Source organism: Halichoeres trimaculatus, unplaced genomic scaffold (assembly GCF_033239565.1).
Source record: "Halichoeres trimaculatus isolate MK-OKI-2021-1 unplaced genomic scaffold, fHalTri1.1 fHalTri1_scaffold_8, whole genome shotgun sequence".
Classification (NCBI taxonomy): Eukaryota; Metazoa; Chordata; class Actinopteri; order Labriformes; family Labridae; genus Halichoeres; species Halichoeres trimaculatus.
Window position 1 is genome coordinate 28,515,101 of NW_027437186.1, and position 26,379 is coordinate 28,541,479.

Consider the following 26,379-nt stretch of genomic DNA (forward strand, 5'->3'; position numbering starts at 1 on the left):
GCCTGACATCCAACACATTTTTTCGCTGAACTATTGCATGATTCACTGTTCTCTGGAGTCTATAAAATGTCATTTGTCAAAAGAAATATACACATACAAATGTGAGGGTTAAAACGCTGCAAAAGTGGAGAGGAGTGGACTCGCTGCAGAATAAATTCTGCCTGACCTCTGTCCTAAATACTCCTGCTACTGTATCAGCCCTTTCATGTTCTTATCACAGAGAAGCAGGGGAAGACGGACTCTGACTGGCTGCTTAGAAAGGCCCAGTGGGATGCTGAGAGGAATGGGAGGAATGCCTGTCGAATAGCAGCTGAGGCTGTGGATAGCTCGGGTTCACATCTCAGAAACTAAGTGCACTCAAACTCAGAATTTGTCTGAGCTTAAATCAGAGTAAAACAGTCTGACAGCTTATTATGGTGTAACAGGATCTCTGGTTCTTATCAAGCATCTGTCAGGAAATATTTGACGAGGCCAAGAAGTCCTGGGTGGAAGAACTTCAAATGCAGCTAAGTTACCCAGCATCAACTCACATCTGTGCCGCTCCCTGTGCAATGGTGCAAGTGTTCAAGTCAACAAAGACTTAACACTTTTCAGAAGGACTGAAGTTATATTCATCTCTCTGCACTGCAAACCTCTCCTCTTCTGTTTACTTCTACCCAGGCGGAACAACCCAGTTTTGTGTCTTAGTAATGTGGGTCTTTGGGAGGGGTGACAGAGTTGATGTTGGATTCAGTTTGGGAGTTTTTGGTATAGCATCTTCTTTCAAGTCCTCGTCTGTCAAGGTCATTGGGTTGATGGTGAGCTCTGAGTTCAGACCACTGATCTCTTGTCAAAGATTCAGCAGAAAAATGCAGAACGTGATGGTGTTGGACTAGATTTGGTTGCAGACGTGTTCTGTTTCAAGTTTATTGTACCAGCCTGTGAGAAAAAGTCCTTTATCAGCACCAGCTGGCACAAGGAAGCCTCAAAACTTTGGCCATCGCTCCCAGAGGCTTTATGATAGTGAAATGATCACCTACAGGCTTGAAATCACATGAAAGCAGCAAGATTTTATAATCTATTTAAGCCTTGTGTTCTACGCTGCCTTCCACCTTTGCATCTTTGAACCTAAACAGTGATGTGAAACAAGCCCCATGCAGTGACTGTGCACCATCTATCATTTAAACAAAGCCTCATGACTTCAGCCCAGTTACACTATGTTTCCATCTTTCAAGTGCTGTGAGGAGGATCTGTTTTAATTGAAATGCAGCGCCCCCCCCTTGGCCCAGAGTCTCATGCACACTGTCGGAAGATGTGACTTTTAACAAGGCATGGTTTTGTTCTGGGAATGAATGAAGATAGAATTGGAACAAATTTCTTTGTTCAAGACAACTTTTTACAGAATACAATGCCATGAGGTAAGGTATTTATCAGTACAGTTACATAGCTTGTTTTTTGAAACAAGCAAGCTAACACTGTTGTAAGTTTGTACTGTAGTTTAGTTGCCAGTTAAATTTACCACGACTGACAGCCTGATGCTGTGAGACGTGTGTGTAATGTGTAACTGTAGTGAATCCTGGTAACATCCTGCCAGTCACCTACCAAGCAGAGCTAACGTAACCTCACTCTTCATTTTATTGATAGACTCTCAAGTTTGAACAGACCACAGTAGTACAATAACGGCATGTGGATTGGAATGAAGATTATCACAAACAGCTTCACCCGTGTTTTAGCCTTTAGCTCGTGTTCTATTACTCTTGCATTGAGCTTTCTTCTGCTCTTCTGTCCTTTTCTGTCTTACAGTTGTGCTCCTGTGTCCACCATCACTACAAAATCAATTTAAGAAATTGTTTTCAGCATAGGAAAACACAGATCTATCTTCTTACTACTAAACTTCGTCAGCCAGCGTGGTGTTGCCATGGAGACTTAGACTTGGTCGACCCGATCGGTAGGATAAGAAGAAGTATTTTGAAATAACTTACAATGGCGCTGATAATCTCATTTTAAAGTGTAGATTACATACGGGTATATATCTAGAAGCGATGCTTTTGCAATATTACTTAAGCCGTGTGTCCACCAAGCAGTCCAGGTCGGTTCAGTACGGTTTGGGACGGTTTGGTACAGTTAAGCCTGATCCCGTTTGCGTTTCCACAGCAAACTGTGCCCTCTCGTGGTGGGCGGCGTGTAAGCCGGATGCCGAAAGCCGCAGCTGTTAAACAATAGTGCGACGCCATAGCAGCTTACCCCGCTATTAAATCCAACAAAGAAGAAAAACGTGACACAGTAAACAATGAGAACAGATGGAAGACATGCAGCATTTCGTCCTCTCTGTGATTGGTATGTAGCCCTCTGTTACAAAGGGAAATCAAGCTTTGTTTCAAAGAAGTCTGTGTGCAGAGAAATGTAGCCACTGTCGGGGTAAGTGACGATTCTTTTGACCAATCAATGGTCTGCAGTGTGTTGCTCCACCTTTCAAGAGCGGATCGGTTCAGTCTGGCACCCATACGGAAGGGTCCCAAATAAGTAGGCCAGCTCGTCTAGATTTTTAGGGATCTGTCCCGGGATAAGTCAGTGGAAACACCACAATATGCGCGCCGTAACAAGAGAAACCGAACCGGTCTGCTTGGTGGAAACATGGCTTTAGAATTTGTATTACAAAAACAGGATCAAAAACAAGACAACCAAACAAGACAACTAAAAGAAGGCATTTTTTAGAAAAATAATTAGAACCTAAAATTTGATTGAACAGTGCTGTAGTGTTCCCAAAATGGTTTCGCAGATTAATATTATTATCCATTATAATTGCAATTGCACAATTTTGCCAAACAGTGCAGCTCTAAAATCTGTGGCTGAGATCCAGACAGATCTTACTCCTCAGTGCCAAATTTTACCAGGAGACATTGTGTAATCAAAAGGCCTTTTGGTCTACGTTGCAGACCCCTAGAGGCTCCTGGGAGTTTGGTAGCCTTGGCCCCACAACTTGCAGCCCAGTCTGCTAGAGCTGTGTGAGGTTTGATGGTGCAGCTGTGTTCTGGTACAAACGGTTCACTGAGAGGAAGTGGATACCATTCCCCCAGAGATCCAGAAACCACAACAGACAGATGATACTCCTGGTTCCACACCCTGAGCTTATGAGGATGATTTTGCGTGGCTAAATGAACAAAGTGATTGTGGGCAACTGGTTCACCACATCTGATTTTTAAGGTGTTTACTTTAAAGCTTTTTTCAGACCAAGGATGTTTCTGGAGTCAAAACGTTTAGCTGGCTGCTCAGACTGGAATACTTCAGCAGCACTTCAGCTGAAGTCTTTTATTCAATAGTCATAGTCCATAATGTCATGTAACCTAAAATGCAGATGAACTCTGCAAGAAGTTTTACACAACAAAGTCTTATGAACAAAAGGTAATATTTTGTGATTGAAAGTTTCCTTGAATTTCGTCTCTTTATGTAAGAGCAGGCGTGAAATGGGAGCCTCACATTCCATTTCAAAGCCCAACACACAGAGCACATCTCAGAAATATGCAGATAGATACTGATATCCCCAGTGGTGCAGGACTCTACAAACTTTACGGTACTTCAGGACGAGGCAGAGAAGCAGAGAAAGGCATCGAATGAGGGACGAAAAGCAGGACAGCTGAGGGGCAGGGAGGAGGGTAAACACTTTGAAATCTGAACCAGGTTTGAACAACAGGGCCCTCTCTTTATACACAGCGACAGAGATACATTAGCCAAACAAATCAATCTGAGCTGGGACTCCATTTACAGCCAGGAGAGCAGAGAGTCCTACTGCTTACATTCACTGGTTCAAGTCACACAATCTGTGCTTTTAGAAAAGGCTTCTTAGTGATGACTTTAAAGCAGGATCACAGAGTCAAGCTGGAGCTTTTATGATGTAGTTAGATATTTTTCAGAAAAATTATAAAGGCACTGGGTTCTTATTTTATTTGCAGGATGCATTTTGAGTTGTCAGCAATTGATCAAGCAAACATGGACGATGGAAGGAGTTTGACTCAGCTTTGCCTCAAGGTGACTTAGAAGTTTCTAGTCAGTCAGAGTTTCCCTGCTCCAAATCAGGCAGAAAAATATTTAAAATTAAGGAATAGAGAAGACGTGTCCTCGCTCTGCTGCCCCTCTTCTTTCCAACATCTTACTCCAAACTTCTATTGCACTAGTTAAGGGGCTAGCATTGGTAGCATCAGTGTTATCACTACCTGGTTCAATGTGACGATACTGGCTGGGTTCTGGCTAAACAAAATCCTGCACTCACCTTTGCTTTGCTATCTTGGGCAGACATGTAGCCGACACACATGCTCTCTGTGGTGTGACTCCATAGGAACTCCACTGAAAAAAAGGTAAAACAGTTAGAAGGTTATAAAATTAACAAGACATTAAATGAAGAGAAAACTAGGCCTGCATCATATATATAAGAGGATGGCAATGAGTAAGTGTGCAGTAAAAGAGCTGGGTAGGCTAAAATTCTCCTCTTCCTCTGTTTCCATCTGTATGCAAAAAAGTTTGGCAGGTGACTCAGCATGCCAAACAGCGGTAAACTCTCTGAGCGTGCACATTATCGTGAAAATATATGACTCGGAGTTGTGACATAACTGCAGAGGAAGGTAGAGCTGAGCTGGAGTAGAAACTCAATTACAGCCTCAAGAGGATGTGGTTGACGTTGTGTTTATTCTCGTAAATCAACACAGAGCCCTTCGCCGTCCACGGTAATCTGAGGTAGTCCACACTCTGCTCCAGGGCTACGGTCCATAAACGGCATCAAACACGGCCCATACATCAACGGGTAAGTGATACTTCAGAGCATTTTATATTATTCAAGCGGGCATAATGTATAATATAAATAGTGATTCACTAGTCATACGCTGTCATGTTTAATCTGAATTTTACATATCATGAGAAGAAAATTTGCTCCGCTTTGTTTTCTTTGGAGCTGAGGACTCTGTATAAGATGTTTAAATTTACCGACAGGAGAAAAGGCAACGCCGAAGCCAAGTCCTAAACCATTAGGTCTAAACTCATGACAGGTTTTATATATAGTTAAATCATATGTTGGAAGGTTAGCATGAGGAAAAATCATTTTTGGAAACTCCAGGTCCAGATTGGGACTGCGTTCAGATGGTCTCCACTTGTTTGAAGACTAGCTCCTGATTCCACAGTGGGAGGTCTCTTTTTGAATCTGAGTGGACGAGTGTGAAACCAGAGCCTGATTAGGAAAGTTCAAACTCAGACCACCCCCAAAGAAAGAAACACTGCCTGCCCCCCTCCTCTTAATCTATCTGATGATGCTTTCTAAATATTGAAGCAAAGGGGTTACACTCTTCACATCAAGAGTGAAGATCTGTTTGTCATACGAGCACAGAGATGAGAAACAGATGAAAGTATAAAAATGTGGACTAAACAGTGTAAAGGTGTCAATGTGCTGTATGCATGTGATTAAGTACATGCAGTAAGTTTTTTTTGTATGTGGGAGACGACTCAAACAGTCTCGCTACAAATAAAGGGTAGGTTTTTAAATCAAAAATCTGCAGAGTTTTAACCCTTACAATCCCAACACAATTGGGATATTACACTTAATATCACTTGGATCTTAGTATGAAGTAATGAGTTGCAAATTTAAGAGGTAAAAAGTTGCTGTTACACATACCTGTACCTAATACATGAAAAACTTTGATTTAATCATCAATGACTGTTCCTCCCAACCATTTCATATATATGATGCTGTATTTTTTTCATCAGTTTATTTTTAAAATAACACTCCTTTCTTAAAAAAACCCTGACAGACTGCAGCAGCATTATCACTAAGGTAATTAGACCTGAGACATATTTGTCACAGTTGTTACTTTATGTTTTTTTTTAATATTTAATAATAACAAAGTAAAATAATGATTGCATTTTTTGTCCTTTTGCATTTTTCGTCCTTTTGCATTTTTCCTGGTACACCTGCTATTTTTAAGAAAATAAATAATGTTTTTACTATGAAGAGTCTACATGGCGTCAATGTTTTTTTTTCAGCCAATTTTTGTGCCATTACATACATATATGAATGTGATCCCCTCTTTCAAATAACTGGTGAGAACAAAAAAATATTGCGCTGAAACTATGGATCATAAAAGTCTTCGCAGCATTGAGAAAGACTGCTGGCTCGGCATGCGCTCCTCCCTGCTCCTTCTCTCCATTATGTTCACAGCCAAACTTGTTCAGACTGTGCTGCAAAAACTGAAATCTGAGCAGGTGTCTTACGTCCAAGTATCTTATTTATAGTAAAATCGTCTGGTTAGACTTAATATAAGCCACATTTACCTAACAAGTCTGGAAAAATACCTCATTTTAAGATTTTAAAAGAAAAATAGGAGTATAAAAAATCTGACAATGGGTTAGAAAAAAATTGCTTGGCAAGTGCCTTGGTGTCAGAATGACATTGTAATACAAAAAACTATACAGATTAATTTTTATCCCCCCTATTGTGCGGTTGTGTGCTGTTTAAGAATGTGTGATCTCTTACCTAGTATACCCTGAATAGTTTGAGATGGCGGAGCTTCCGCACATCTGCAGCAGCGCAGGACGATGACTCCTCCCAAAACTCGATCTTCACTGGCCAGAAAGGGTGAGCCTGGACACACAAAGAAAACAAGACTCAGCGGAGAGTAAACACTTTTCTCCTGGATCAATTAAGCTTCTTGTGTACTTTAAGTTCTCCACCCTCACACACTGAACAGACACAGGAAATATGGGACAATCCACCAAGCTTTTAGTGAAATCACAGTCATCTCTAGGGAAAACATCCTTTTATTAAACATGTTTGTCTTTCTAACCAAGATAAACAACTGAAAGCAATTTTTCTGACCTGTGATGTTTCAGATATTAACTTTCACTCTATTTTCACAGGCAGATTTCAGCTCATAAGAGGCCTCTTTACACCTCTGTAACATGGCATTTCAATTAACAGCAATAATCCCACCACATAACTCCCAAATCCTGTAAGCTTGATCACTAATAAAAAGCATAAAAACAAAATGTGAGGACTTTTGAGATCTTTGACTCCACTTGAGAGGAATAATTAAGGGAGGTGTTGAACTGGCTGATTAAAGCGGTGTAATAAAGGGGGGAAAGAGGCCGACAGTAAACAGTTACAGCATGTTTTGAAATGTCTCAGAACAGAAAAAAAACTGGTGCTATTGATGAAAATAGAGCTGTGTCTGCATGCTGTAGTGTTGTAATGTTTCTTTCACTCCATAAAACACTTTCTGAGTGTAGCTTGGACAGATCTCACACACAGTTCTTGGATTCGGTCTTCATTTTACAGAGGCTCATATTTTTCCATAACACTCTGTAATATCTTTGTATGTTGTAAACATGACTGAAATTCAATCATAAACTTTATGTTTAGTCTTCTTATTATCATTGAAATGAAGGACAGATTCAATAAAAGGATTTGCAGGTGTATGTATGCAAAAAGAGCCGTGCTTGGTTTCTATTTATAAGACATGAAAAATATGTCACAGAAGTCGAGAGAGAGGCTTCCACATCTCAAACACACTTCTATCATTCCTCCTGTGAAGGCAGGATTTATGGAGCTTTGTTTAACTTAATGTGCATCTTGAAAGGAAACAACAGAAGAATTAACTTCATCCAGCCCGTCCAAACGTCTCGGTGCTGCAGATGTCCATGACAAAGCCAAGCTGGGACGGACTTCTAAAGGAGGCCAAAACAAGGCAGAAACCACCACATGTTTCCACATTTCATTCTTCCTCTGCTCTGTCTTCTTTCAGCTATCCCAGCGGTCATTCACAGATGCAGCAAACATAGTTAACAAGGCTTTCTGAGACTGACCACTTCTGAGAATACAACAAAAAAGAAAAAAAAGGACATCTTCACATGAATTTTCAACAAAGCCACTAAAACGGTTTGTCAGCTGTGATGTGTGGAACATTTGAAGGCTCTGTTTAGACAATGAAATGATCCATAAATCAAAAGCCGTCTCATTTGATTCTCTCATTTTCTATTTTTCCAGTTGTTAGCTCATTCCAAAGCCTTACGCAACATCTGTTTGTCAGTTTAATTCTGTCCATGCATAATTGTGTTTCCTGCAAACACGTTCTTGGCTGACAAACTCTTGTGTGTGTGTGTGTGTGTGTGTGTGTGTGTGTGTGTGTATGAGTGGAAACAGTGGATGACTCACTGATGAACTTGTTTTGCATAGCCTCCAGCAGTGCTTGGTGGGCATCCTCTGACTGCATGGCAGAGGAGCACTCCCGAGCCAGCATAGTGCGAATCAGATGCTCTCCACAGCCTGAGGGGAGACACAAACACACACCTGAAGCTGTTTGTTGCAAAAATGCATGCCTCGAACTAAACAGAAAAGGGAAGGAAGTGATTTTTTGAAAGAAGCATGTTATAAAATCCTTGCATGTCCAAAATTGAAGGCATATCAGTAAAATTCAGACCCTAGGAACATTAATTTATCTATATCCCCCTTATTCGATAAAGCAAAACAGTGGAAGAGATCACAAATAAGTTTACTTTTTTAGCTCGTATAAAAGTTTAGTGTTACCGCAGCAATTCCAAAAACATCAAGCTTTACTTTTTCAGGTGAAATCAACTTGGAGCTGCCAAGTGCAGCTGCCTTGCTCAAGGGCACACTGAGAATAATTGCTGAAGGAGGGTTTGCGTTTTCTCTGCCCAGATTCACAGCTGGAGTTGGAATTTGAAGCAGAAACCACACAGAATTAATCCCACCTCTGTAAACTCTGAGCTCTCGCTGGTTTTGTGGAGATCCTGGCAAAATGTCAACTTTTTTAAACCTGATTTTATGAGAATGTCTTATTTGTTTGCTTGATAGCAGGTATGGATTATTCTCCTGTGAGGCTGATTGATCCAAAACCAAAAGAGCTGTTTGTTTGAATGTGGACAGTAAACAAGAAGAAACTATTTTTATTAGACCGCTGACTAATAGTAAGGAGCTGAGAAAACATTTAACAGTTGCAGGTTGACATAAGTGGCTACGGTGGTGTACCAAACTTAAAACTAACCATGTTTGATCCATGCCACACTTTGGAGCTGCACATAAAAACTGCTGGATTTGAAAGAATGTTTAGTACTCAAAGAAATTCATTTTTGTAGAAAAACATTTTATTTGCTTTAATTTGCAGCAAATATCAGTCTTTCCCTCTTCATGAGACAGATATTTTCATTCTAGCAAAAACCCCAAACCATCCAAAACATGAGCAGCCGAAACAAATACTTTGGCAAAATTTGCAACAGTTTAAAACAGGGATGTCATGATCTGAATCATGTGTATGTTTACATTTTCTGTCAAGGTCACAAACTAAATCAAAGTCTATCTAGCAAGGTCTGGTAAGACTGTACATATGTTACTTGTATAAAGTTAAAGCTCTGTACATTCAGCAGAAGCTCAACAAATCTCACAGCTGATGTCTTTAAATGAACAGATTTATCAGGATGAGAAAATGTGGGCATTGAAAAAAAAACATTAGAACCAGATTTAAGTTATGAAATAGATCAGAAAAGTTGCTTAGAATGCAGTGTGAGGAATATTTTGGGCTAAAAATGTGTTTGTTTTTTTCCCTTCCTTTCCTTTCTTAACATTTTCCTTCTTTCCTTTTTCTTTCCCTTCTTTCCTTTCCTATCACCCCTTTCTTTCCTCCCTTTTTGAACTTTTGGCTTTCTCTTAATTCTTCCTTCCTCTCCTTCCCTGTTTCCTTTCTTTCCTTTTCTCCTTATCTTTCTTTTTTATTTCCTTCTTTTCTCCTTATCTTTCTCTTTTATTTTCTTCCTTTCCCCTTCTTTTCTCTTTCTTTCCTATCCTACTTTTTTGATTATTTCTTCACTTCTCCAATCCCTTCCCCCCCTTTTCTTCCTTCTTTCCTTTCTTTTTCTCTTTGCTTTCCCCCTTTCCTCCCCCTTCACTTGCTTCCTTTTTTTCCTTTTACCTCTTTTTCCTTATTTGCCTCCTTTTTTCTCCCTTTCCTCCCTTCTTTTCATTCCTTCCCTGTCCTTCCTTCTTACTTCCTCCTTTCATTTTTGCTTGCTTTTTTCCCTTCCTCCATTTCTTCCTTTCTTCCTTGATCTGAATATATAAACAATCCTGATAAAATTCAGATCCTGATCCTGCCATAAAAACCACCTGACATATTTTTCCCATATCGCCCTCTAATGGAGAACATTTTCCTTGGTCAGAAGCAGAGTTTGCTGATGTTTATGCAGCATGTAACACTGCAGAAAACTGACCACTTATCATTTGGTATCAAGAGACACCTGAGGGACAGGTGAGGTTTGATTTCATCAGTCCATATGATGCCACGTGATGGCACATGGATGTCTGGCCACACTTAGGGATAAAGTAAAGAAAAAGATAAATAGAGCATTCATATGTTAGTTTTACAGTTAATAAATATGTCAGTAAGAGCTGCTGGATCTTAGTGATTTTCACAAGATCCAATCCATTTGGACACCCCTTGTCTACATTAAAGACAAATACTTTCCTCCTAAAGGAAAGGTGGATAATAAATGCCATGTGCATGCTTGCTATCAATCTTCTCTGTGTAAAGTCTGCTAACAGACCAAACCGAAAAAAACAAAAGAAGTTTGGCATCAGCTCCTGTGAAAACTCATAAAGGCTGAAGAATATAACCTTGTTGTTTCTGTAAACACAAATGAGGGCCCAATAAAACATCAGGTAACTACAACAAGACTCAATGCAGGTCTGTAACTGTGGAGACCAGCTGCCTGGAGCAATGGGAAGTTCTTATTTAACGAGAGCAGAATGTCAGATTGGCCAGGTACTCTGCCTTTTGTAACGTGTTACCGTAAACTGTTCTGTCGTAGGGAACTGAACATGGCAACACAAACACACTTTAACGGAAACTGCAGTGAGAAGCCCAGACTGAAGAAACAACTTAACAGGGGAGAAATGAGAGGCCAACAAACACAGACACAGTATTTAGCAAAGTAAAGGCTGGGCACGCAGACAGAGGATATAAAACAACGACTCACATGAACTCACGTTACAAAACAGGGCTGACATAAGGGGTGAGGATCATGCTCCTCATGTCGGAGTGAAAATGACTGTTTTTCTGTCTTTTGATGGGAATGCCTTTCATGTTAGGAAATTAAAAACAGGTGCTGTACTGGAACACACATTATGCTCTCCATAAGGAAAGCTTTTTTTTCTGTAACATCAAAGACAAAGCCACAGTATAGGAAAACAGGAAGAAAAGAAAATTCATGCTGAGCAAAAATCTACACTTCATCTGCTGGATGACTGATGAGCAGGACATTATCACTTGGTTTAACTGCTCATTTGGAATTTTAAAAAATGATCTTTTCACTTAAAATGAGCTAAGGATACTTTACTCAGGGTTTCAGAGCAGTTCAGAATTGCATCAGGTCGATACACTCCCTCTATCATCTCAGTCACTGCCTGTGATGATTTATTCAGACAAGCTCCAGCAGCTCAAAATGCTGCCTGTCTCGGTCATTCAGCGACATAAGAGTCAAACTCCGGCCTGTCTGGTCAAATCCGTCTGTCTGTACTGAAATCCATTAGGCTACAGATCCACATCAAAAGGTCTTAATGCTCCCCAGAAGCCATGTCGCAGACGTCTGCACATCTTAAAGAAATGGCCTAATATGGCAGCACAAGCTCACATTCAAACCATACAGTTTCTCCATTAATGCTGCTTTCGGAGAAACGAAGCACACACAGGCATTGATGGAAACAATGTCTTATAAATATGTTCAAGAAGAAAGAGTTTCCTTGTGACACAGCTGATTAACCAGGGAGAGAAGCATGTTTTAAACTTCTGACTTTTTGCATTGGGACATATAAGCCAAGCTCCTTTGTGTCTAAATTTGCGAGAAGGGTCATTTTTTATATCTAAAAACAAATTTTAACCTATGTGGGTGAAATTTTATGTACGAAGGTCAAAATCTATGGAAATTAACACGTTAAAATCTCTTATGCATTGATCACTGTTCACTTTACTGAGTGTAATCAAAAGATACAAGCACTTCTGGTGGTTTTCAGGTTTCAGACAATCTATAAGTCAAAACATATTCCTCCAGTTTGCCCTAATATCTGCTGCAGCTTTAACTTTAACCACACACATAATCAAATATTTCGAGCAGCAAATGCAACCATTTTATAATTAGAACAGCATTTTTCAGTGGGATGAGACTGCTCATACAGCTTGTGATGAATAAATATATAATGAGTGATTAATCTCTCCATTTCTGCCCAAGAGGAAACAACAACAACCTCTTCCTTCCTCCTGAAGTCAGACTGGTGAGTGCAGTAGCAGAAAAGGAGAGCGTGACAGGTGACAACTATAACTCATTATCATGGCACTGAGACTCTGCGGGTTTGAGGGTCATGGGGTTAGAGGAGCAAGTGTCTGACACTTAAGACAAATTCAAGGTGAAACTATGCAGAAGTTCTGCACAAACAGCAGATCAAAATCCTACTATTCGCTGACTATGTCTGTATGTATTAAGTAATTAGGCTTACATAAATATCCTAAACTGCTTCTGGCTGATAACTGCACTATAAATGTTATGTTCTGATCCAAATAACTGAATTTAAAGTCTGCCAATTTCACCATCTCTCCACTGCACTCCCACAGCTCTCCCTCCATCATATCTCCAGCAGGTGTCCCATGTCAGATGTCGTTGAAAATCCACAGAGCTTTGGGATGCACCTGGCGTGCAGCTGACTAACAAAGAGCGGGGAATGATGACTCAATCAGCCGAGGAAGTGACTGATGAGAATCACTCAGCGGGAATGGTTGGAGGTCATCGGAAAGTGTTTTCAGGCCTTTTGAAGCCTGACTCACCGCGGGTAAATAAAAGGTTCACATCAAATATCTGTTTCTGATTCATAATGTCTCCCAAACAAAAGGCAAGCTGATGGTAAACATGAACGCTGGGAGGATCATAACACACATGTACACAACTGTGAGGTGGGCTGTGGAGAGAGTGTGCTGTGTATACCTGAGGTACTCACTGCTGTAGAGTAAGGGTTCATATTACAGGCGTTCTCAGCCCAGCAGCCACATCCATAGTGAGCAGCCTGAGAGGAGGGACAAACATAGACCACAAGTAGGGGTATGGGTGGTTACTCAGGCCTCTGACATTTCCAAAAAACAACCAAACTCCAACAAAATGCCAAACTCATAACTGCTGCTTTAATCAGAGGTTTTCACAGATATAAATTTAATGCAGAAAATGTTACTTGTTAAAAACTTCTAGGCGTTGCCTTAAAATGACAGACATGATGTGTTTCGTATTTGGAGCTTTTGTAACAGACTCTCATTCACAAATATCATTATCTGATGCTGATGAAGATGATGTCTTTCTGAAGCTGCTTTAATCAGTTATGCTGTCCTGTTTTGTTTTGCACCCACTTGAGCAGCTGAGTGTCTCTTAACTTGGCTGTAACTCATTTTATCAATTGTTTGGGGTTGACCAATTGCTTACCATAGATTTCCTTTTGTTTTTAAAGTTATTCTTTGAGCTTTTTGTGCTTTTATTTGGAGAGGACAGGGCAGTGGATAGAAAAGGAAACAGAGTGAGAGTGGGGAGTCAGAGAAACATACCACAAGTTGGACTGGAAACTGCACCAGCTGCTCATAGGCTTGTTTAATGGGGTGCATAACTTAGACCACTAGGTTATACTGGCGCCCCTTTGCTTTTATTTTGAGGAGGATACTTTATGTAGAGTAGTGCCATCTGGTCACACTTCCAAACAGTAGGTAGTGTAGAGGCGGGAAAAAAAAAATCGATCAATTGTAGTTTTGTGATATTTTTTTGTTCAAAAATCATTGTTTTTTTTCTTCTCAGCTTTAAGCCCTTCATTTTAGTCTTTGTTCATGAGCTAGATTGGTCAGATTCCCTAAGTAAATCTTAAAAACTGACCCACATGTGATGTGCATTTTCTTGTTTCCTGATGTAATTTGTAGACATCATCATCATCATCATCATCATCATCCATCTTTTTCACCTGGTCTGCTGTTAAAAAAGCAAACTAAAAATCCCCAAAATTGGAGTTATCAGAAAACTAAAATTTAAAGATGCAATGAGGAGGATCTGTTTCAATTGGACTGCCTCGCCACCTTGTGGCCCGAAGTCTTCGCATACTGTTGTAAATTACATTTAGCGAGATGTCTGTTTGTTTTTTAATTAAATGAAGATCAGCTCGAAACAAATTTCTTGGTTCAAAACAACGTTTTACTGGATACAATGCGCTGAGGTAAGGTATTTATCAGTACAGTTACAAAGCACTACGGTTTGAAACATGACATCAAGCAAACATTGTAGTAGCAAACATGTAGCGCTATCGGCAGCCAGATGCTCTGACATATCTGTAGGCCCTGTCAGCTTGTAAGTAGTATAGTAGCCATTTATATTTAGTGCAGCTGGCAGTCCGGTGCTTTAAATCAGCATCCCAAAACTCATAAAAGAATAGAATAGCGAGAAAAGCCTATCGTCCTAACCCAAAGACAGTAATAATGCCCTGTATTGCAAATTACTAACTGCCATAACAGACTATAGATTCATATTTTTTTTTTTTTGCTATTTTAGTTTTTTTTTTTTTGTGTGTGTGTGTGTGTGTGTGTGTTAGCATACTGAGACATTCTGTCGGCCTACTGTTTTAGATTCAAACTGCAACATTCTTTTCATTTATTATAGTAGAAAAGTTAAAATTGTCCCTTATTCAGTTGCAGCTTGGAGGGTGCTGAAGCCAGACCAGATCCACAGGCCTTGTGGGTTATGTATCAATTTCTCGCGATCTTAATCCAATTTAACATCGGTGAGCTATGCCGGAAAAACAATTCTGATCCACAGAAGTCCCAGCTAAAGAGATATGCTGCTAGCATCTCGCCGCTAGAGACTGCAGCCCACCTTCAGAGCTTTAGACAAGTCCATGTCCCATTAAGCGTGTTTTGTATCAGTGGTATAGAAATAGTTGTCGGACATGTTTTGCTTAAAATGCGTGTTCTCTGATACTAGATTTTATCATTTAAGCCTTATTTGATCATAAATCATATAGTGCTACCTGCATCATTTAGATCTACTGTAGATAACCACATGGGGAGAAAGTAAAAGAAGCTAAAAGACCTGCCCAACTCTCCCAGGATGTTTCATAGCAAGGCCTCCGCTGGACACCGCTGCAGCTACATTCCCCTCCAGATCCACGACTACAGCTCCCACTGTGTCGAGGCAACCTGGACTGTTTTCCTGCAATACAGCAAGGAGAAAAATCACATCACAGAAAAATACTTAATATCCTCTGAAATGATGAAACTTCAAATAAAACACAAGAGGACAAAAACAAACATGACATCATTTCTGACTGCGTTCAGTTTTCACGATTATGGCTGTACTGCATGAACTCATAAATTATGAATTACTCTTCCCTGACCTTCACATTTCATCAGAGGAGTGTTGTTGTGATTTCAATCAGCTCACTCTTTCTCTGATTGCAGTTTGCTTTGGAAGAGACTTGTTTGTGAGCCATCATGACTCAGACAGTGTGATAAATAGAGTTGTACAGGCTAAATGCGCAAAATGGCCTCATGATACCCGATCTTAGCTGCACTCCCACCAAAAACCGGGGATCCTTAGATTCCTCACTAAAATAATAGAGTAAGAAATCTTAACAGTGTTTCTAATCTGCCTTGTGCTCCATTAAATCAGCTATGTTACCAACCAGGCTTTCAAGGACAAAATGAAGAAGTGCCTTGTTTCTTATCGGTGTGCTTAAACTGGGAAAACACAAAGCAACTGAGGAGTGCACAACTTGAGGGCATCTTTGGAGTAAGTTTTGTAAGCTTTAGATTCTCTTAATCAACACTGCAGCTATTCATGATTACAAAACAGGTGTCTGCACTGTTTGAAAAAAATGAATGAATGGAAAAACTCAAGGACTTGGCAAAAGAACAAAGACATAAAAAGAGCAGTGAGAATTAAAACCAGACTAAGAGCAAAAACTTTGCTCTTGTTTGATGAAAAAGTCTGTTGCAGCCACACTTGATGCAGAATGAGAATATCTTCTGTTCATCCACTTGTGAAAAGGGAACTTTTAAAACACAAATTTATCTTAATTATAGGTCCTGTGATACAATAATGAGACAAATAAATGATACCTCGATATGATCTACAAATGAAACCATCCGCATGAAGACAATTTTTTTCTATATAGTGTGTTTTTAAGTGTGAAACCTCCTGCTGCAGTGTGAGTTCTCTCTCTTTAAAAATTTCTGCGAAGTTTAGGTTGTTTTTTTTTTCAATAAACTCTGATAACACATGTGGGGGATGATCCACCAGGGGATAAGAGTAAAGCCTGGTTTATATGTTCTTTTCAAATTGACAGCATATCCTATGACTTAGGTTTGCGTTGCCCTTGATCATAGCAGAAGCCTACACAAGTAGCCTGATGAACACCTCCTTCCAAATGTTGCTACGTGTCAACACTTAAACCACATAGACCAAAAGCCCAGGGACAGGCCCACTGAGCAGAAGTCTACTTCCTGTCTTCGCAACATGCCCTGGATCACCACACGTTGGCCATTAATTTCAGTTTCACTGTGACATATGCTCAAATTTGTTGTGAAAACATAGTAAGACAGATAATTTGACTATCTTACGGATGAAACTGCCCTCAAGTGCTTTGGGGGAGTGGTGCAAAGCAATGCAGATGTGTAAACGCAGAAGTATGCAGGGCTCACAACTGCATCAGCCATTACTGTGTAGGACAAAAATGAGACTTCAGGCTGGTATCTGATGTGCCCAAGAGAGCTGCTTGTGAAATTTGATGTCATGAAATAATAAAGCCATCTCAACGTCAAAATGATAACTGATCATTGTGTTTTTCCTGAAGCACTGTAAAAGATTGGTAGTAGGGCTCTGGTTGGTCTCATGTGCACACCTGCTACTTTCTCAAAAGCACATAAAATCTTTGATCATAAAGCATCTTCTCTTGAACACAGGTTGGTGTTGTGTCATTTTAGAGGCTCCGTTGAACAGCAGTGGTTGAGCTACATAAGGATAAAGTTAAAGAGCAAGCGTAGCTAATGAAAACAAAGTGGTGGCAAAGATGCTTATCAGTGTGCCAAACATTGGTTTCTGTTTAGTGACTTTATCCAAACCAGTTCTGTTTCCAGTGTGGCATTAAAAGAGAAATAAAAATGGTCAAATTGGGTGCCAAGAGTTTAGTTTTTGTTGCTATGGGATGAAAACAAATTCTAAAAGGTGAAAACTCAGTTTTTCAGACAACACTGCTGAAGACCTAGAACACAGCGGGCATGTGAACAGTCAGATGAGCTCAAATGAAGCTTAACAACACTGAACAGTCACATATTAATCTCTAAATAGGTCAGAGAGTTTGTGTAAGCAAGGAAGAGATAAATGAGAACTTAAGGCAACTCAAACCCAAACAGTGGTCAGTGAAACTTACCATGTGACACACAACGTTCCATTATTTATCCACACTACACATGCCCAGGTCAACAAATATCCATCTCAGCTGTTATTCTTTTATTATTATGGAAACATCATTAATATCAAGGATTGATTGAACCAAACTAAATACTAACACAGAGTAAAGTCAGGTCCAGTGAAGCTGTTCGAGCTTCATTAACACATCTCGCTTCATTGAACACCATTCACAGCAGGACCAAGATAAACTTTCCCAGCCTCTCCTCTGCTGCCCCTCTGTGACTTCAGAGACCTAAAGTCTGCTTTCGGCTCTGCTCACTGTCAGGCTGATCTCCTCTGGTGCACAGTACTCACATTTTCACATGATTGTCGTCTTTTCTTTGTCTGATTGTGTCCTGTGTCGATCTTCTCCGCCAGCTCCATCTTCCGCTTGTTCCTCTTGTATGCGGACAAACTGAACTCTGTGTAATAAAAAAAATACATGTTCCCAATGGAAAACAGTTCTTCCTCAGGTTGTACTTTCAGCTCTATGTCGTATCTCTGACTGACTGAAACAAAACTCACTGGTGGTCATTTTCTCTGACAGGCACGGAGGTATCCCATGGCTGACCGCCCAATCATGTGCTCCTCGTCCCACCAAAAAGCTGACAAATTTAAACAAAAACAAAATATTCAATAAAAGGAATAAAGTCAGAATACTATAGCATGGGTTAAAAAGAAAAAGTTATTACCAGGGTGGTATTCTTCCAGCTGAGAGTTTTCCTTTCTGTGCTTCATTCAGTAGACGGTTTGCGACTAAGACTGGATTCTTAATGCCTGAAAAAGAAGTCAGACTCAATGATTTTATAACAGAGCAAACTAATCAATTAGGGTGCCAAATTTTATTTTTGTACTCTTAGTGTGACTGAATAAGGGTCCAATATGGGCCAATATGTGGGGTTAATACTTCATTAACTGTGTATTAAGAGAAGTTTTTAATCCATTTGTTCCCAATAGTCAGTTCTGAATTAGGAGAGATAGCTTTTAGGATTTTGGCGCCTCCTGCTTGAAACAATAATGAGACCGATTTTACATTTTAACATTACTGTGAGTTTTTCCGAGCTGTCTGTGTCCTTATGTTTTGGCTAATAATTTGAATGTTATTTCTTTTGTTTTAATGGATTGAATGAATCGCGGCTGGTAATTACAACAAGAGGGCATCATTTACTTTTACTGTCTGCTCTGTCATTCACAAAGCAAATTTCAGCAGCTCTGCTCAGTTTGTTTGTGTTTTGTATTGACTTGAAACCAATGTAAACTGGTACCATCTCCTTTCATCCTGACAGTGCTAAACCACAACTATGTACAGTATATGATGATCAGAAGGGATAAAGGTAAGACAAGTTTATTTGTAGAGCATAAACTTCATAATTCATACACAATTTGAAGTGCTTTACAGCTAAAATGAAATAACATCACAACAAAGAAAAGTAAAATCATTCCAGAAAACATAAGAAATCATTAATTAATGAAATTAAAAGAGAGCAGTGCAGATAAAATATTTTATGTTGTCATTGAAAGCTATATACAAATGTTTTCTACTGGAATTTGAACATTGTTAGAGTTGAGCCCTGTCTCACATCTTCTGGAAGGCTTTGGAAGACTTCCAGATTTTAGGAGCATAAAACTCACTGTATTTAGTCCTGACTCTGAGAAGCAGGACTAACAGGAGACCACTTCCTGAGGTTCTGAGAGTGTAAGTTGGTTCATACGGCTTTAACAGGTCAAAGATGTACTGTGGTGCTAAACCATGAAGAGACTTGTACACAAAAGCAGAGCTGTTTCAAAATCGATACTCTGAGCAACAAGAAGCCAGTGCAGAGATCTGAGCACTGGACAAATATGGTTGTATTTCTTGGCTCTGGTCAGGACTTCAGCAGCATTCTGGATGTACTGCTGTTGTCTTACAGCTGGTTTAGAGAGCCCAGTGAGCAAGTTGTTACATCAGTCTAGCCTGCTAGATACAAACACATGAATTAGTCCCTCTAAGTCAGGTTTAGAGGCTTTCCAGCTGCTGATGTTGTTGATTTAATGGTTAACGGACTTGAGCTTATATACCGATTGTCTAGTCATGGACTACTCAAAGCTGCTTTACACCCAGTGTTTCCCACAGGATTTTAAGAGACTGTGGTGGCAGAGTCGCTGACCCTCGGCGGTTTTAATGTGTGTGTACGATTTTAAGCGCGATGTATCGCCCTTACAGTAAGTGCAGTTTGGGACCATGGACATGAACGTACTCTGATAAATAAGAACTTACAAAGGCATATCAGAAATATTTTAAATTTGATTCAGAAACAAAACCAAAAACTCACTTACTCACAATATTTTGAAAAATTTACTGAACAGCATTTCAACAACAGGTTATTTACACTATTTCCATGATCTGTGATCCATTATCAGGCTACTGAGACTGTAGCCTACCGTTATTCTTCTTCTCTGTTGTCCGTTGTGTTTTCATTATTTTTTTTTCTACAGTGACTGCAGAAAATAGTCTAAATAAATAAAGATGCCTAAATTTGCTGAGGCCCACTTCATCACAAAATGTAGCCTAAATCAATGCAAGATCATTTTCTGACTGATATTTCCTGATATTGCTGTGTGTCTGGCTTTGAGATAATTTCAGCTTCTTCCATGCTCTCTCCGTATGTTGTGTTCACCGTCTTACGCTGATGTCACTATAAAATCCCACAGCGCACATGGCTACTTAATATGCACGTACTGATTTGTATTGACCATATACGGTTATGTTCGGGCGTGCTGAAGGCGGGAAAAGAGGTGTGTTCAAGTCACCGCATTTACGCTGGCCTCGGCGCGGTGTGGTTTATCACAGGGAATAGCGTGCAGCCGTGTGTACACAGAGTTTGATAGATCTGAATAGAGTGTATATATTTTGGTCGTATGCACGTTTTGCCTTTTCGTCGTAAGTGAAACTTAAGAGAACTTTTACACGCTGTAAAAAATGAGGCCCCAGGAGAGGAGACTATGAAATAATAAGCCGCGTCAGCTCGTTGGGATGGTAACAGGTGATTGTACTGTGTGCCTGCACTGACTCTGAATGCGCTATGATATTAAAACAGTGTGGTCGCTCTCGTCATTGAAACTCTGGAACCGAGACGTGCGCGGTGCAGCCGATCCTCTTCCAGTGAAGGGAGGCAGACAGCGCAGTGAGATACTGTGGCCACGGCTGCAGTTAGCATGAGCGCTAATGCCCAAAAATGCACGTACCTCAGAGTCAGACGCCCCGCTCCAGTGTCTCTGGAATCTGGTTTGCGTCAAACGTATCAGCGACGTGTATGAGCGTGACCAGTGCGCGCGCACTCTTGTTCTTGCTTGTTTACGTGCGGTAGGAAATTACAGCTGTGCAATGATCTGACCGAGTGACGGATCGTATTTTTTTCTCCATATGAGACTGTGGTGGGGCCAAATGAGACTGTGGCGGGCCGCCACAGTCTCATTAATTAATGGGAAACACTGACACCACAGGTCACACTTACCCATCCACACCCATTCACGCACACATTCAGTCACTTATGGATCCAATTTTTACACTGTTAGCTATCCCATCAGCATGTCTAACACAGACATGCCCTTTCATGTCCCATTTGTACACCACTGACACAGCAGTGGGAGCAACTTGGGGTTACGTGTCTTACAAGGACACATCGCCATGTGTCGCCCAGTGCTGGGCTTGAACCTGCAACCTTCCGATCACCGACCAAGCGCATTCTCCAACTATGCCCCCGACGCGTCTGGGTGTCTGTCCATAGTTGTGGTAGGTCACATTATAGCTGCAAATTAGCTGGCGAAATGGAAGCATGTACAAGATGAACACAAGGGGTCCCAGGACTGACCCCTGGGGAGCCCCTCAGGTCAAAGGCATTTGGTCTGAGACACAGTTAACAATTTAAAATTTCACAGTGTAAAATTAGAAAAAATGTAAAATTAACAGCCCTAATGTACAGATACATTTAATTCTAGTCCAGCTTTTGTCTGGATGATTGAAAAGTAGACGGTAAACATTTTGCTTTATATGTGCCTGACTGTTAGCACCAGTGTTAGTAAATAATCAGTTAATGGCCATGAGACTCTTTTGAATAGCAAAGGGCATATTTGGCTCCTAACAAATGCAGCATTTACATGCAAACCACATTTGCACACAGAGACACCGTTGCTTTGCAAATCAGACAAAGTCTTTTTGACTCTATGCATATGTTTGCGCAAAAAACATTCTGTCCTTCCATGAATTACAACCTGATTGTATAATGTATCAGGCTGCCTTTTCCAACAGTTTACACACCTCATTGGATTCTTAGACCAAAAAAGAAACAAAGGTTGACAGGTATGCCTTTCATACCAAAGCCAACATCATTCAATACATCAAATACAACTTATTACATGATAATACTGGCAATCTTTTGTCTTCAGAAGAAATATCTGGTGCCAACTCTTGGCTAGTGTGTGCTTAAAACTGTAATTTTCCAAACAAAATAAAGAGTTTAGGGATGTGTAAGCACACATTAGCAGCACGTCTTGGTTGATGTCCAGGAAAAATGTAGGTTGTCCCCTGTTATGAGGATTTATGATGCCAAATACCTAAAGTAATTTCAAACAAAGCCCCAAGAAGGTCGAGGAGAATGCAGTTAAACACATGACGGACATATGCTTATATTAAAAGAAGGTTGCTCACCACTTAAAGCTCCTACAGCACCGTAATGCAGTGTCTTCCCGTCCATGATACTTGCGTCACATTCAATTTCTCCTGACAAGTTAAGGTTGGAGCCCATGCCCGCGTTTGTAAAAGGAGAGTCCTGAGAACAATTACAAACACACAGAGTCTGGAATACAACTGGGTTTGTAATCAGCTCTATTGTCAAAGCCTATATCTGAAAGAAAAGCAGCTTTTGGTGGAGTTTTACTTCAATATTAAAGCAAGAGTCGAAGTGATGTGAAAACCTTTTTGATTAAGCAGCATGTGTGAAGATTCCTCCTGAATGTTACAGATTCATCTCTTTTATCTCTTTTATCTCTTTTATCTCTGTCAATTTCTGTCTGTGTATTTTTGTGAAGCACTTTGGGTTGCATGCTTTACTGTATAAAAGGTGCTAAAGTTGGGTCTGAGTTTATACCAACCTGCTTTCAGGAGGCCTGTCTGTCACATCATGCAAAAGGAGGCAGGAACAGAAATCAAGGGTTTGAAAAGACCAAAGCTGTTTCTTGCACATGTAAAATTCTGCTTCACAGACTTTTTTTCAGTCTAATCTGGTTTAAAGTGTTTCTCTTTTGCATTTTGTACAAAGTAAATGTGCTGCTATTCAGGGTTGACTTTATGCCATCAAACCTGAATCATTATCAACCAACCTCAAGTTCAACCAGTGCAGCAGCCACGGCCTCCACTGCGAGTGCCCCAGCTTTGAGCCGGTCCACAGCCTGAGGAAAACACACACACACACACACACACACACACACACACACACACACACACACACACACACACACACACACACACACACACACACACACACACAGTCACAGTGAATAAATGCACATTATTAATATTAAAGTCTTCAAATCTGTGTATGTGTGTGAGGAGAAAGGCAGCAAGCTAACAGGTTGTAAAAATAATTGCTGGCATGAAACTCAAAGACTAACTGGCCTAAAAACAAAGCAATACATCCTGCTGAAACCATCAAACACTGTCCATGTTGTTAAGAGCAGTGACCATGGCAGCAGTGTGAGTCTGTTTTTCAGCTGTTAGGATGTAAGGAACTTGTAAGAACAAAAGGAACAATGAATGAAACTAAATCCGAGGACATTCCCAAGAAGAACCTGCTTCAGAGAGCCAAAGAACAAAGACTCCTCCGCCAACAGCAAAATGATCTTAATACAGCCAAAAGAAAACTGGAAGGACTTCAGACCGAGTACAACAAAGTGCTCAAGTGCTTCTGCCAAAACACAGATTGGAACCCCGCTGAAAATACGTGAAACGACAGCTGTTCGCAGATGCTCCCCAACCAACCTGAGAGCACTGTGAAAAAGATCTTTTCTCTCTCCTGTAGCTGATGCTAACAGTTAAAATATGTCTAAAAAATTACAAGGTAAATGTTAAATGAATAAATGCTTTTAAAATAGAAATACAATCTGTAAACTCCCGAGACTAATGACAAAGCAAGAAAATCAAACATCTGTACAGAAGAAGACAAGAGGATGATCTGCACATAGCATCAAGCAGAGTAAAGCTGTCTGATCTGAAATTATGAGTGTACAAAAAACGAAACCATGAGTTAAAAAGACCCACTAAACATATTATAGAATACATATGTGTGCATGCAGAATTTTAAGACACTTTGGTACTTGGAGCAAAGATATTTTACATTTTTTCAAAATAAACATCGTGAAAATATAATGCTGCTGTACTGTTCTTGTTTTTTTTTTTTAAGAAAGGAATCATAATGTCACTAATGTTCATGATTTAGAAATTATTGAAGTTGCTTTAATTGTGAAGTAATTGGCAGATTAGACACTGCAGGACATTTGCTAAACTCATCCTTAAAACTGACAGTTAAGACAAAAATAATAATACTATGATATGTTTTTAATCGCATGCACATACAGTCAGAGAAAAAATATAAACTCACCCTCTGGCAGGCTCTTTTACACACATGTTTGTACTCCTTGGCCTTGGATTCAGAATGATAACCTGCCCCTATAAAAAAGAGAGAAACACGTTAATCAAGGGATGAAAAATTACCCCCTAAAAGGAAAAAAAGTATGTATACTAAAAACACTTTCTTGCACAGTTTCTTCCAGCTGTTTAAACACTACTTTATGGTTTGTTTAAAAAAAAAAGGTATTTACTTTAACAATCTTAAATTGGGATAAATTCACTTGTTGCAAGAGCTCAGAGTAAAATACAAGGGTCATTAAATGAAAGATAAACTATTTAAAGGACAAGGATAGATACAACCATGGCATTAAATTATTAAAAAGATCTATGAAGATAAATAAATGCACTATTTAAACCTTTCACTTGAGAATATGTGACACACTGACATGATAAATAACAGATGCAAACAAAACACAGCTGCAATTTGAACTGACTACGTTGTAATATCCAGATAAATAAATCTTGCATCTTGTCGTCTTCACTTGAACATGCAAAAATATAAAAACTATGAATATATGATAGGATGTAAGACATCATGGTTTCCCCACTTACCTGCATGCACCAAAACAAATCCACCAACCAGTTTCTGCTTGTGATTCCTGTAGGGTTCCTGTTTGTTGGACCATGAGTTGAGGGGAGAGGAGGGTTGCTGCTCTTCAGCAGAGTTCTGTAGACTTTCCATCACCCCAACATTACTCGATAAGCCTATCATGGCTTATTGAACAGTGGTAGAGACATCATCTTCATGGAACACCTGCAAGAGAAGAGTGACAGACATCAGTGAAAATGCAAGTTGCACTCCACAACACAGTTAGTATCAGTTAGACCTCTCACTCCTCATTGGGGTAGGGAGGAAGTAGAGCATACAGCCAAACCTGGCAGAGTTGAGCTCTAGCCCAAACAGGCATTTTACTGGCTCTGCTTCTGCTGTCCTCGATTTAACCTCTTGGTACTGACTATACTCTTTTTGCTATGGCTTTGTCCTGCACTACCATGTGATAGATAAGGTGTAGGGATCCACCAATTTGACATTTAAAGTCCAGATACCAATAGCAATACCTGGGCTTTGATATTTGCATGTACTAATCTGATCTGATCTGATCTGATCTGATAGCAGTATTTATTCAACATTCTCTATTCTTTAATATGAGGATAAGAACAAGAATTACGTTTAGCAACTTCATGCTTTTTTAATTTTCTAAACCAAAATGTCATGAAAGATATTTTTAAATTGGCTGCAAATGTATTCACATTAGATGATACAGGTGCTGTCACTACCGGAGCCTGGGTCTGTTGAATGGGCAGACGCTGTATAATTTCTTTTATAATGTACAGGATATGATGAGGAAATGTGTGCTGACATGGAGAAAGCTGCTAAGCATCCTAGAAGTATAAAGTACCTACATTGCCTACCTTTTTAATTATCCATTCAAAATATTGGTGTGCAATAACATTTTTTTCAGTGATTCTTTGTTCCTCTTGTTAAAGCAATTGAAGCACCATTTCCTTTTAAGTACTTGGAATTAACTAAAATGACTTTTGTTGTTTGTTTTGATTTTGTTAAATTTGAAGTTTCAACTAAAACAAAAAATGCTTCAAATGTATCTCACTTAACTGTAAAAATCAGCACTCATAACAAAATATTGGTGGGACACTACCAAGGGTCGAATGGGTTAAAAATGAAAATATTGACCATATTGTATATGCGCCATAATCGATTAAAAGTGAAAATGAATTTGCCATTTATTAACTCAAATATCAACCTTTAGTCTACGGTAACACCTGCCAAGAACACTTCTCAGCTAAGTTTCAACTACGTATATAAAATATTTCTTATATCGTTTATATAAGATAACATTTTATACTCAACACTTCTTAATTTGTATTTAAAGTCATAACTAGTCAGTTTAAGGCAAGGAAATGTGAATCCTTATTCTAATATAATGTGTCTGATTAAATTTATTAAGGATAAATTATTTTGAGTGTTGTTTTCGTGAGCTGTTAGCTAAAAGCTAACAACCACAGACAAAACAAACTGAACTCACTCTTTCCGCTTCCCTTCTACCAGCGACAGAAGCGTCCCTGAACCGCGACGTTTCCTGACATGTGTTTATCACACACACGCAGCAGCTGGGCCCATTAATCTAACAGAAACTAACTTTGTTGTCACACTTTCACTCCTCTGTGCTAATAACGGCTAGCGGCACACCAAAAGTACTTCCTGGTTCAGA

At 39.7% G+C, this 26,379-nt stretch overlaps 1 protein-coding gene across 1 annotated transcript in view; it reads right to left on the bottom strand.

Moving 5' to 3' along the window:
- The window catches only part of tasp1 (taspase, threonine aspartase, 1), a 34,212-nt gene extending 7,833 nt beyond the window's left edge, over positions 1-26,379 (bottom strand). The window contains exons 1-13 of the mRNA XM_074676462.1: positions 26,194-26,379; positions 24,701-24,902; positions 24,120-24,187; positions 22,843-22,911; positions 22,172-22,292; positions 18,177-18,261; positions 18,010-18,089; positions 17,800-17,906; positions 15,127-15,246; positions 13,000-13,078; positions 8,171-8,281; positions 6,494-6,601; positions 4,247-4,320 (exon numbers count right to left, since the gene is read on the bottom strand). Of these exons, the coding sequence (XP_074532563.1) occupies positions 4,247-4,320; positions 6,494-6,601; positions 8,171-8,281; positions 13,000-13,078; positions 15,127-15,246; positions 17,800-17,906; positions 18,010-18,089; positions 18,177-18,261; positions 22,172-22,292; positions 22,843-22,911; positions 24,120-24,187; positions 24,701-24,860 (1,182 nt within the window). The 5' untranslated portion in view covers positions 24,861-24,902; positions 26,194-26,379. The remainder of the gene's footprint in view (positions 1-4,246; positions 4,321-6,493; positions 6,602-8,170; positions 8,282-12,999; positions 13,079-15,126; positions 15,247-17,799; positions 17,907-18,009; positions 18,090-18,176; positions 18,262-22,171; positions 22,293-22,842; positions 22,912-24,119; positions 24,188-24,700; positions 24,903-26,193) is intronic.